This window comes from Nicotiana tomentosiformis, chromosome 11 (genome assembly GCF_000390325.3).
Source record: "Nicotiana tomentosiformis chromosome 11, ASM39032v3, whole genome shotgun sequence".
Classification (NCBI taxonomy): domain Eukaryota; kingdom Viridiplantae; phylum Streptophyta; class Magnoliopsida; order Solanales; family Solanaceae; genus Nicotiana; species Nicotiana tomentosiformis.
The window spans coordinates 87875029-87885708 of record NC_090822.1 but is presented as its reverse complement, the minus strand read 5'-3'; the positions used below and the strand labels follow the sequence as shown (position 1 = coordinate 87885708).

Below are 10680 nucleotides of genomic sequence, written 5' to 3'. Positions count from 1 at the left end.
TTATGGTGGCGTCGAAAGTGTGCTGACATGGAGAAGGAGCTATGCAAGATTGAGATGTGGGAGCAGTTCAAGAAGAAGTTGAAGAAGCAATTCTATCCAGTGAATGTGGTGTATGAAGCTAGGCGGAAGCTAAGAGAGCTCCAACAGACGGCCACAATCTGGGAGTATATGCGCGAGTTCACTGCCTTAATGTTACAAATCCCGTCATTATCCGAGGAAAATTTCCTCTTCTATTTCATGGATGGATTGAAAAATTGGGCAAAGTAGGAGTTAAGAAGATATCAAGTAGCCAACGTGGACGAGGCCATAACGGTAGCCGAGCCGCTCGTTGACTTCAAGATGGAGCCTGTCAAGTTCAAAGAAGGCAACGCCGAGAGAGGCGGGGGAGATCATGGCAAGGATAACGGGAAAGGCATAGCCGAGATATACAAGGGCAATGATAAGGGGCCATCCCATAACGAACATGGGTCCAAGAGAAATAGTAAGGAGCCGAAAAACGGTAGCAAGTACTTGCCTAAGGGAGGGTGCTAATTCTGTAAAGGATCACAACGGGCAAGTGAATGTCTAGAGTTAGGAAAGCTTGCAGCAATGATCTGGAACTTTGCTCAAGCACACAAAGGTGACACATGAGGGACCGCCTGCATTGGAGGGATGCACTTTGAATCTAAGACAAAAGTAGGGGATTCCAAAACCTATCTTGGCGCCATGCAAATGGAGCATGGTGGCAGCAAGAAAAGTTGGGCGGACATAGTTGAAGAGAATGGCGAGTTACAAAGTGTTGGCACACTATCAGACTTAGTCGATGCACCCAGCAGAGGGGTCAAGTTTGCTAGCATGGATGGGACCACAGAGGGCAGCCAAATAAGGAGTGGAAGCATAGACCCGATGCTTAAGAAACTGCTAGACTTGGTTGAGTTATGGGGAGATTCAGGCCAAGAGAAAAAAGGGACATCTGATGGGCGGAGGATTGAGGCCATCATTGCTAGCCGTCCAAAGTACAAAAGGGCAAGAAGAAAGGTGACCAATACCTTGTGACATGGGAAGGCGAACCGCTCTATAGAGCATCATGGCTAATGGACAAAGATCTCCGACAACGCCAAAGCGAGGTGCGTGCGTACGCGTTGATGCTTTGTGCCGAGGGCGGCATAAAATTGGATGGGGGAGAGTGTCATGGCCCGCTACCTCATCATGCCACATATGTGTCATTTGTCAATTATTTTTGCCATATGGAAAGCTTACGTATGAAATAGACTACCACATGTGGGAAGATTCTAGAGAACTATGGAGATTTCTCGTGAAAGACCTTAGAATCCTATGGAATTGCTAGGAAAGTCCTTAGAAGATTCTAGCTATGTGGAAAATTCTAGAAAAGTGACTTACTTGTAAATAATAAGGGCCTTATGTAATAATTATTATTTACTCACTAGCCCCTAAGAGACTAGTATATAAAGAGGCTATTCATTTATAACTCCTCAAACAAAACAATCAAGTTATCTCTAATACAAAAACTTCCATTGTGTTTTAAAATTATCAACTACCGCATAAGCACTTAGTTTAAGTCTCGTGACACTCATATCTGATCAATTGATACAAAGGATTCATAAGAATGGCTGGGAAAGGAGACAACTTTGGTCAAGTCAAGTGGATACATTTTAACAATAGATAGTACAAAAACGGTAAGATGTATCCAAATTCCAAAGTACTAGCGTGTTATACAGGATAAGAAGCTGACACATATTCTAAGCCTTCTTCTCCAACTTCACGCCTCTCCGTTGGCAAACACAGCCTTACCCCTTAAGCTGGACAAAACCAAATCTTGAAAACAAAAAGACTGGAAAAGTGTGTGAATCACTTTATTATATTCATACTCATTCGATGTCTATAAAGTTGATAGTCATAGAACTTATTGCAGTATTCATTAAGTAATCCTCAACCAATCAATTCTCAATAATTGCATTTTGCGCATCCCAGTGCACCGTCCATTGCTTCACTTCTTTTCTTCACCGTAGTATACTTCTTTCTTCAGGTAGCCTCCAACTGTTTGAAGAAATGCCTGAACGATGGTTTCACTCATTTCGACACCACCACATTTCTCAAAACCTCCTTTTTTCAACACCCATTTGAGCTTTTCACCTATTCCTACTATAATGTTCGTTATAAATGCTCCCAAAAGACTTCATTACCGCAGAAAAGCTGCGATTTTTAACCAAGAAATGGGGGGTTTTAAGCTTAGCAAGGGAAGACCCGAGGATAGTGCATATTGCTGGTGTAGGAAAGGGGTAGGAAGTGAAGGGGATATGGAGCTGGAAGAAGAGATTTTGGCTTTTATGGAGATATCTGAGAACCCAGATGCTTTTCCGACAAGGAAAGAATTGGAAAAAGCTGGAAGAGTGGATTTGGTGGAGGCTATAAAGAATAGAGGAGGGTGGTTTTCTTTTGGTTGGGACTCCGAGGATGATGACACTTGCACTATGAACGTTAATGAAGTTGAGACTGTGGAAATGGATTTTGACATTGAGGAGTTTCAAAGGAGAGTCAAGAGTTGTCAAGAAAGTGATTCATTACATGGGAACGAAGCTCATTTTCCTGGTTCGGGATCTTCTAATTCTTCATTTGGGAATTCTTCTCAGCCTGCCTCGCCCTCTGGTAGATCGTTGTGAGGTTCCTTATACTGAAATGTGCTTTCTTTTATTAATTTATTTGCTTTAGTTTTGGTAGTAAACGCTATATGGGCCTTTCCTGCATGAATTCGGATTAGTTGGCAGTGGACTCTGGATACTAGGTGCTTAACTTTTATGTATGTTCCATCTTGTGGATATAGAATTGTGCTTGTTATGTCATTTTGCAACTTTTACTAAATCCTATATGAGATACATGATTCTTTGCTTCGATTCAACTTTTTTCATTGGGCAGCTTTAGCATCTGCCGATCACATGTAAACAAAAGTAAAAGCTTCCTTCCTCCCTCTCACTATTCCCGCCTAGCTCCAAAGTGACTTAGTAAATGCTGTAGCTTATAGTTACAATCAGCTAACTCATTTGAAGAATGAAGTTGGTGGGATTAGAGAGTGAAGTGGAGTCTAACTTGGTAGGTAGGTGGTACCGCTAGTAACAAGAGTGCGAAAGAGAAAACTCAGGAGGACCAAAAATAAAAAAAGAAACAAATCCTATTTCTTAGTGATTAGCTGCACCTATTTATCTCCTAGCTATTCAATGCGGGTTCTATTGAATTGTGTGAAAAATCATTCATTGAGTATCTTCATTTTTTCTTTCCTCTCCCTTCCCAACAGGGAAATTGTAGCAGAGGAAGATAGCGGGATTGAAGGGATATTGAGTCGACTAGAGAAAGAGAGGAACTCGTTTCTTGGAATTGATCTGGGAAAACACGGAGATAGTTCTCATGCTTCAAGTAGGGACAACATAGATGACAGAAGCTTTGGAACCACTGATGCAGGTAAATTTTTTAATCAGAAAGCAGGTGACATGTTATCAGCAAAATGGTTGAAAAATCTATTAGTCACTGCATTGAAGTGCTGTTTAATCATATAGCTTTTGTGTACTATATCTTTGATATCTTTAAAGTTTATTGAAATCACCTTATATAAAAAATAAAAAAAAAGAATTCTTGAAATCTGATATTACTATTTACCTAAACTTTTTGAACTGAAAATATTTATTCCCGAGTAGTTTGTCTGTAAACAGTTAAATTCTGAGTCATGAGATATCATGTCTCTTACATGGTAAAAGACAGGACTGACCTAGGAAAAAATGGTAGCCTCAATAAAGGTAGCCCCATGAAAGACATTCGAAGGGATTCAGATGAGGAGCTTAACCATAGCTTTTCACCACCCATGTGGAGCAAATGGAGCATACAACATGCAGACCTTCAGGATATAGAGTTTGAAGGTATTCTCTTTAATGGGTCTAATATTGTGTATAGATTGTAAACTCTCTTCACTGCTGCTATGCACAGCTGGTGAGGTTGCTCTAGGTAAAAGTTCGATTGAAGTTAAGAGCGAAGCTGCGGGAGATGATCTTGTTAATATCACGGGGAGTAGAACCGAAGCTTTACGAAGATGGAAAAATGAAAACCACAATGAGATAAGCACCCGGCTTCAGCATTTAGAACTTGAGCTATCCTTGACACTGCACTCATTGAAATCCAAAAGCAAGGAGTTAAATTTGAAGGAGGTAGAAATCTGTATCTTTAGTTTCTCAAAATTGCTAATGACTGTTTTCCTAGCATCATTATTCTTCTTATAAAAATAATGGATTAGATTCCTATGTTGTCCCGGTGATGAAGTTATTCCTCCAAAAAGAGTGGTAACTTTATTTTGTTGAATAGATGTTCGACAACGAATTTGCAGAGTTAGTGTTCTGCGTTGATAAAATTTTTGGTCATGACTCGTTTGTAAACATGACATAATCATGTTAAACTAAACATTTGTATCACGTTCCCTAACACTTTTTGCTGACATCTTTGGTATTTAGACTCAATACCTAAAATTGCTTCCTTCGACTTAAAAAAGATAAAAATAGAACTGTTAAGACAAAGAAAATGGTTAAGACCTAAATAAATAAATAAAGTGTCCTCTCTCAATATATAGCTTAAGTTTTTAATTGAGGGTTCGAAATTTTTAACATGGTATCTGAGCAAGTAGTGGTCCGTGGTTCAAGTCTCACCGCCAACCATTAACAAATAGCATTTCCAAGTGCTTGACTCAGGAAAACTAATTAGGTCCACAATGTGAAAGGCTTTGTTAACACGCAATTAAGTAAATAAAAGTGTGTCCCTCTCTAATTTAAGCATTTATATTTGGTAATAACACAATTCAGGAATTTGTTACCCTTTCTAAAAAAAGGAAAAAAAAGAACACAATTCAGGAAAGAAGAAAAGAGAAAAGAACATGAGCTAAAAGGAATTATATTGCAAAATATTTTCTTCAACGCTTCTGTCTAAAAGAGGAAATGTTTCAATTTTCACTGTATAGACATTTCCATTGGAAACGAAATTCTGCTAATTGGAAACGAAGTTCTGCTCACTATTTATTTTCTGCTAACTATTTATTGTTTAATGTGATAGTGCTAATATTATTAAGTAACTTCTCACTTTCTTCCTTAGGTTCTTGGAAGCTCTCCAAGTGATTTGCAAAGGCTTTCTGATGCGTGGGAATTCCAGGAGAATGAATTCATGAATGCCCGGGAGAGATTGAGGTCGATACGTGCAAAGCTGGCTGTGCTTGAGGGGAAAATGACACTTGCGATAATGTGTGGTCACTTCTCATTCATTTAGAAATACATACTTTAAACTAGATACCTTAACCAAAACAGAGTTTTCCTACCATATATTTCAGTGATGCACAGAAGATATTAGAAGAGAAGCAGAAGAGGATTGATAGTGCTAGTAAAGCTTTGCAGATTCTTCGTACTGCTTGCATTGTTTGGACTAACTCCGCCTCAGAGGTTCTTCTAGCAGGTTCTTTTGATGGATGGACAACTCAGGTTTCATCTTGCTTCCACATCATTGATAGGAAATAGGAGACAACGTTTTACTGTTAAAACGTCAAGCATAATTTCGTGTAATGTGATTGTCCATACCAACTTAATCTTATTGTTGTTGTTTAGGATGAATATGATGCCTTATCAATGATTACAGTAAGGACATCCTCTTCTGCATGGTTTAGTGTTGAAGGGTCATCAATAGAGTCAACATCTAGCTATTCTTGTGGCCAATCTGAAAGAACTTCACAACTTAGTCATGCTTGGCTAGAGCAGGAAAACAAAAGATTCTCTTTTAGGGGGTACACCCAATTAATATCCAGTGCAATATGCTTTGCTGACTTGACTCGAGCAAATTGCATGACTTTTTGCCTTCACAATCTTTTCTTCTCTTTTCTTTTGATTGTGTTGGGACCCAGGTGGGGTTTTCAAGAAGGGCTATGGATCTAATCACAATAATATGTGATCACTTATATTCCTGTTATTTGCTTCATTTTCAAATTTTATTTAGTAAACTACACAGTATTTAGAACTTGTACAGCAAAAATCAGAATTTGCTCAACTTACTAGTGCAAATAAGATAAAAATGCGTCAGTGAAATGGAAACTTCAGAAGCCAAGGTGCACTTCTTTAATCCTTGCTGAGAACTTCAGAAGATGGTCTACCAGTTACCCCTTTTTTTCCCGAAAAGTCACTTGGCATTTAGGAGAGAAATTAGATAACATTGTTGTACTTAAGTTAAAGAGTTCCATGTACCATCAAGTAGATTTCTCTAAAGCTGTTCCTAAAGCATCAAATGCCTTGAAAATGGCATGTCAACGGTCTCTTAATAATGAAAACTGCTCATTTCTATTTCTTCCCCTAAAAGGCCTTGTACCAAGAATGTGAGGGACTTTGTGATGTTGATTTCAAGGGGCATCTTGTCCTTGTCTAGCTTGATGGGATGTATTTAAATGCAGAGAAAGATGGAAAAATCACGCGAGCGTATCTTTTCCATAAGCCTGAAGCTGTATCCAGGCACATATGAGGTGGGTTTTATTGATTGCAACGAATTTCATATCATACTGTGTTATCCTGTACTGTACCGAGCCTCTCATTTCTGTTTGTGCAGATCAAGTTCATTGTTGACGGCATATGGAGGATTGATCCTTTGAGGCCCACTGTTCATAACAACGGACATGAAAACAATCTTCTCATTATTACAGAAGAGCATGTCTCTGAATGATACACTATTGCAGGAATTCAAGATGAACTCGAGGAAGCTTCGAGAGGTCAGCTAGAAATGAAAATCACAGAAGAGAAAAGAATGGAAGAGAGAAGATTTAGGATAGAAGTGTATATTTCATTGAGGATACTGAATATGTATTACAGATGTATTTATATCAATTACATTGTATCATGAGTTCCAATCCTACCGACAGATTCTCTCATTAACATAAGTTAGTTATTGTAACTAACTCTAACAACGTTTTGGACTGCTAACTAATTGTTCATTTCTTAACTAACTACCCGACTCCTTTTCAATAACTTGTATTAGTACTCCCCTCAAATAGAAGATCCTTGTCCACAGGGATCAAACAAGGGAAATCGAGTTTGTAAAACAGTGACAAGTTCCCAAGTAGCAGCATTAGCATGCAATCCTTGCCATTTAACTAAAACCTGTGCCACAACTTTATTGCCTATTTTTATTATTCTTCTTTGCAAAACTAGCTCAGGATCAAGACAGTAGGGGGTGGCTAAATCAATGATAGGAGGGTAGGAGATTTGTGAAGGGATTTTATAACATTTTTTCAGTAGCGACACATGAACTGTAGGGTGAATTTTTACTCCTGCAAGTAATAAAAGGGTATAGGCAACTGGACCAATCTGCATGATAATCTGAAATGGCCGATAATACTTGGAAGCCAATTTGTGTGAGGAATGGTTAGAAATGGGTTTATACGGCTGGACCTTTAAGTAAGCCCAATCCCCAACTGCAAATTGCCTGTCACTTCTATGAGAGTCAGCTTATTGCTTCATCCTGAGATGTGCTCTCCTTAAGTGCTGTTTAAGCAGTTGTAGTTGCAGTTCCCTATTTATCAAAGTGTTGTTAGCTTCAGCTGAATATGATTCTCCTGATAAATAAAGGCAGATGTAAGAGTGGTGGCCGGCCATACAATGCTTCATAAGGAGTAGTTTGGATAGCTGAATGGAAAGAGGTATTGTACCGGTACTCAGCCATAGGCAAGCATGAGTACCAGTTGACAACATTTTCATTACAGTAGCATCTTAAGTATGTTTCAAGTTTTCTGTTCAACACCTCAGTTTGTCCATTAGATTAAAGGTGATATGTTGATGAGGTGTGTAGTTGTACCCCCTGTAGTGTAAAGAGCTCCTTCCAGAAATCACTCAAGAAGATACCATCTCTGTCACTATGTCTAGGAAGACCTTAGCAAGTGACTAAACAGTGTAAGGGTGTTTTAATGGAATAAAATGACCATACTTACTGAGCCTATCTACCACTACTAAGATGACCTTACAGCCATTTGATTTAGGCGGGCATCAATAAAGTCTATGTTGATCTGTGACCATACCACATTTGGGATAGGTAGTGGCTGCAATACACTTAGGATGAGCAGCTAGATCTGATTTATTCTTTTGGCAAACATCACATTTCTGGACAAATTTCTTTACTTCCTTTCTCATATTTTTCCAATAAAATAGTGTTACCAACCTTTTTAATGCATCTTCAACCCCTGAGTGACCATCTTGAGGGGCAGCATACCACAATGTCATGATGGCTTCTCTTAGTTCTGGCACCTTGCCAACTACCAGCCTTCCTTTCCTCCTCAAATGTCCTTAAATCCAAGGAACTGTTTGTGAGTAGTAGGATCCATTTGGAGTTCTTCAATAAGTTGCTTAAGCTCCTGATATGTGTTCCAGCTAGAAGCTATGGCTTGGAAAAGATCAGTGTTGTGGGGTGAGATTACTAATGCTAACAATTTAGCTCCAGTGAACCTTGAGAGAGCATCAACTACCTTGTTTTCTACTCTTTTCTTGTACTCTATAGAGTAGTCAAAGGGCATCAACTTAGTTAACTATATAAGTTGAGAGTTGGTGTGAAGTTTTTGCTCCATAAGGAACTTTAGAACCTTCTGATTAGTCCTTATCATAAACTTTTGCCCCAGCAAGTATTGTGACCATTTAGTGGCTGCATGCATAATAGCCAATAGCTCCCTATCATAGACAGATAATGCAACATGTCTAGGTGATAAAGCCTTCCTAATAAAAGCTATTGGATGACTTCCTGCATGAGAACTTCCCCAATCCCATAGCCACTTACATCAGTCTCCATAATGAATGTCTTATTGGCATCGGGTAACGCTAGAACAAGAGCATGAGTAAGTGCTTCCTTTATTTCTGCAAAAGTTGAATCAGCTGTAGATGACCACTTGAGATTGTCATTCTTGGTCAGCTTAGTTAGAGGTTTGTACATAACTCCAAAGCCTTTGACGAACCTCCTGTAGTAGCCAGCTAAACTTTAGAACCCTCTCATTCGTTTGAGCGTGGATGGGGTAGGCCAATTTCTCACAACTTCTACTTTGTGAGGATAAGTAGAAATACCTTCTGATGTGATGAAATGCCCTAGGAATTTAATCCTGTGAACACCAAAGAAGCATGCTTTTTTGGCAAACAGTTGATGTTTCTTCATTTTCACAAAGACAGATTCTAGGTGAGCCAAACGGTCTTCCACAGTACAGTTGTAGATCAGTATATCATTAAAGAAAGCCAACACATGCTTCCTAAGGAATTTCTGAAAAATAAAATTCATTAATCCTAGGAAGGTTGAAGGAGAATCTGAGAGCCCAAATGGCATAACCAAATACTCAAAATATCCAGAGTGAGTTCTGCATGCATTTTTGGGTACTCCTTTGCCATTCTAAGTTGATGGTAGACAAATCTTAGGTTTATCTTAGAAAAGACCTTTGACCCTCCTAATTCATCTAACAAGTCTTCCACAATAGGAATGGGAAACTTGTTCTTTACAGTATGCTTATTCAGATCCCTATAATCCATACAAAGTCTCTATGTGCCATCCTTTTTCCTACCAAAACCGCTGAAGATGGAAAGGGACTATAACTAGGTTGGATGATACCTTGGTCCAACATCTGTTGCACCAAACCTTCAATAATGTCTTTTTTCACTGAAGGATATCTATAGGATCTTTTATTCACATGTTCAGTACCAACCTGTAATGCAATGTTGTGGTTAAATACACCTCTAGAAGGCGGCAGTTTAGTAGGTTCCTCAATCAACTTAGAGTACTCAGATAGCAACTGCACTAATCTAGCATCTGTTTTAGGTTCCTCCTTAGCATTAATTATATGACATTGCTCCCCTGTACTCCCCATGGGTACTACTTGAATCATACATAGTTGAGAGGTGTTACTTGTATGCTTGGCTAGTTTTCCAGCTTCGTGAACCTTAACTTGGCTGCCAGTACCTCTGAGAAGATGCTTTCTTCCTTTGTACCAAAATTCCATAGTCAACTTCCTGAAGTTTGTCTTTATGTCTCTAAGTGTCAGTAACCATTACACTCACAGTACTATTCCACATAAGCCTAATGGTAGCAGTAAGAATTCGGCTGAGAATTTTGCACCTTGTAATAACCATGTAATTGTACAAATTCTGTCGACCATCATATTCCTATTAGCAGCAACCACTATTTGAGGATGAGTAGACCTGATCTTACACCTAAAGTAATTGACCAAATCAGGATCTATAAAATTATGGGAACTACCAATGTCAATCAGTATATTCAGTTCCTTTTTTGCATGATAACCAGTCAGTCACCTTCAGAGTTCTATAACCCAAGGAACCATTCAAACATGAATAGAAATTTCCATATGTTCTATATGCTAAGATGATTCTAGTTGACTGAATCTGTCTTCATGTAGTATTAGTTCTTGCTCCTCATCTGTGTCTTGCACTTCTTCTGTTTTCTCCAATTCCAACATATATAACTGTTTGGAGTTCTTACACCTATGCCCAAGTACATACTTCTCATTGGAGAAGTAACACAATCTCCTTGCCCTTTTTTCATTCATTTCATCCCGACTCAATGTTCTTCTATTGAATCCTTTAGTATAAGTTGAATTACATGAGTTAGAAGTAGGTAATAAAGGTTTACCAGTAGTTTCTT

At 38.8% G+C, this 10680-nt stretch overlaps 2 protein-coding genes across 6 annotated transcripts; one reads left to right on the top strand and one right to left on the bottom strand.

Moving 5' to 3' along the window:
* The first annotated feature begins 1574 nt into the window (after positions 1–1574).
* LOC104106248 (protein PTST homolog 2, chloroplastic-like) lies at positions 1575–7003 on the top strand. 5 transcript variants are annotated; one of them, XM_070187957.1, is made up of 9 exons: positions 1577–2656; positions 3290–3453; positions 3747–3905; positions 3973–4190; positions 5122–5267; positions 5354–5501; positions 5625–5800; positions 6458–6526; positions 6610–7003. In XM_070187957.1, the coding sequence occupies exons 1-8, from the start codon at positions 2061–2063 to the stop codon at positions 6495–6497; spliced, it is 1647 nt and encodes a 548-aa protein (XP_070044058.1). In that variant the 5' UTR covers positions 1577–2060; the 3' UTR covers positions 6498–6526; positions 6610–7003. The 5 variants fall into 5 exon arrangements, 2 of the variants coding, with proteins under 2 accessions (XP_070044058.1, XP_018629698.1); XR_688560.4 differs by having other exon boundaries at positions 1575–2656; positions 5625–6526; positions 6610–6690; XM_018774182.3 differs by lacking the exon at positions 5625–5800 and having other exon boundaries at positions 1583–2656.
* A 1323-nt stretch (positions 7004–8326) lies between these two features.
* On the bottom strand, positions 8327–10021 carry LOC138901800 (uncharacterized). The gene is made up of 4 exons (XM_070189592.1): positions 9634–10021; positions 9102–9335; positions 8821–9011; positions 8327–8575 (listed from the first exon to the last, which is right to left on the bottom strand). The coding sequence occupies exons 1-4, from the start codon at positions 10019–10021 to the stop codon at positions 8327–8329; spliced, it is 1062 nt and encodes a 353-aa protein (XP_070045693.1).
* Positions 10022–10680: the final 659 nt, after the last annotated feature.

Coding starts and splice junctions, on each gene's coding strand:
- LOC104106248 (XM_070187957.1), top strand. CDS start 2,061: ATGGTTTCACTCATTTCGACACCACCACATTTCTCAAAACCTCCTTTT. Junction 2,657..3,289: donor TCGCCCTCTGGTAGATCGTT/GTGAGGTTCCTT, acceptor CCTTCCCAACAG/GGAAATTGTAGCAGAGGAAG. Junction 3,454..3,746: donor CTTTGGAACCACTGATGCAG/GTAAATTTTTTA, acceptor ACATGGTAAAAG/ACAGGACTGACCTAGGAAAA.
- LOC138901800 (XM_070189592.1), bottom strand. CDS start 10,021: ATGGAATTTTGGTACAAAGGAAGAAAGCATCTTCTCAGAGGTACTGGC. Junction 9,336..9,633: donor GCAACAGATGTTGGACCAAG/GTATCATCCAAC, acceptor TTGGGCTCTCAG/ATTCTCCTTCAACCTTCCTA. Junction 9,012..9,101: donor GCATTTCATCACATCAGAAG/GTATTTCTACTT, acceptor TCTAAAGTTTAG/CTGGCTACTACAGGAGGTTC.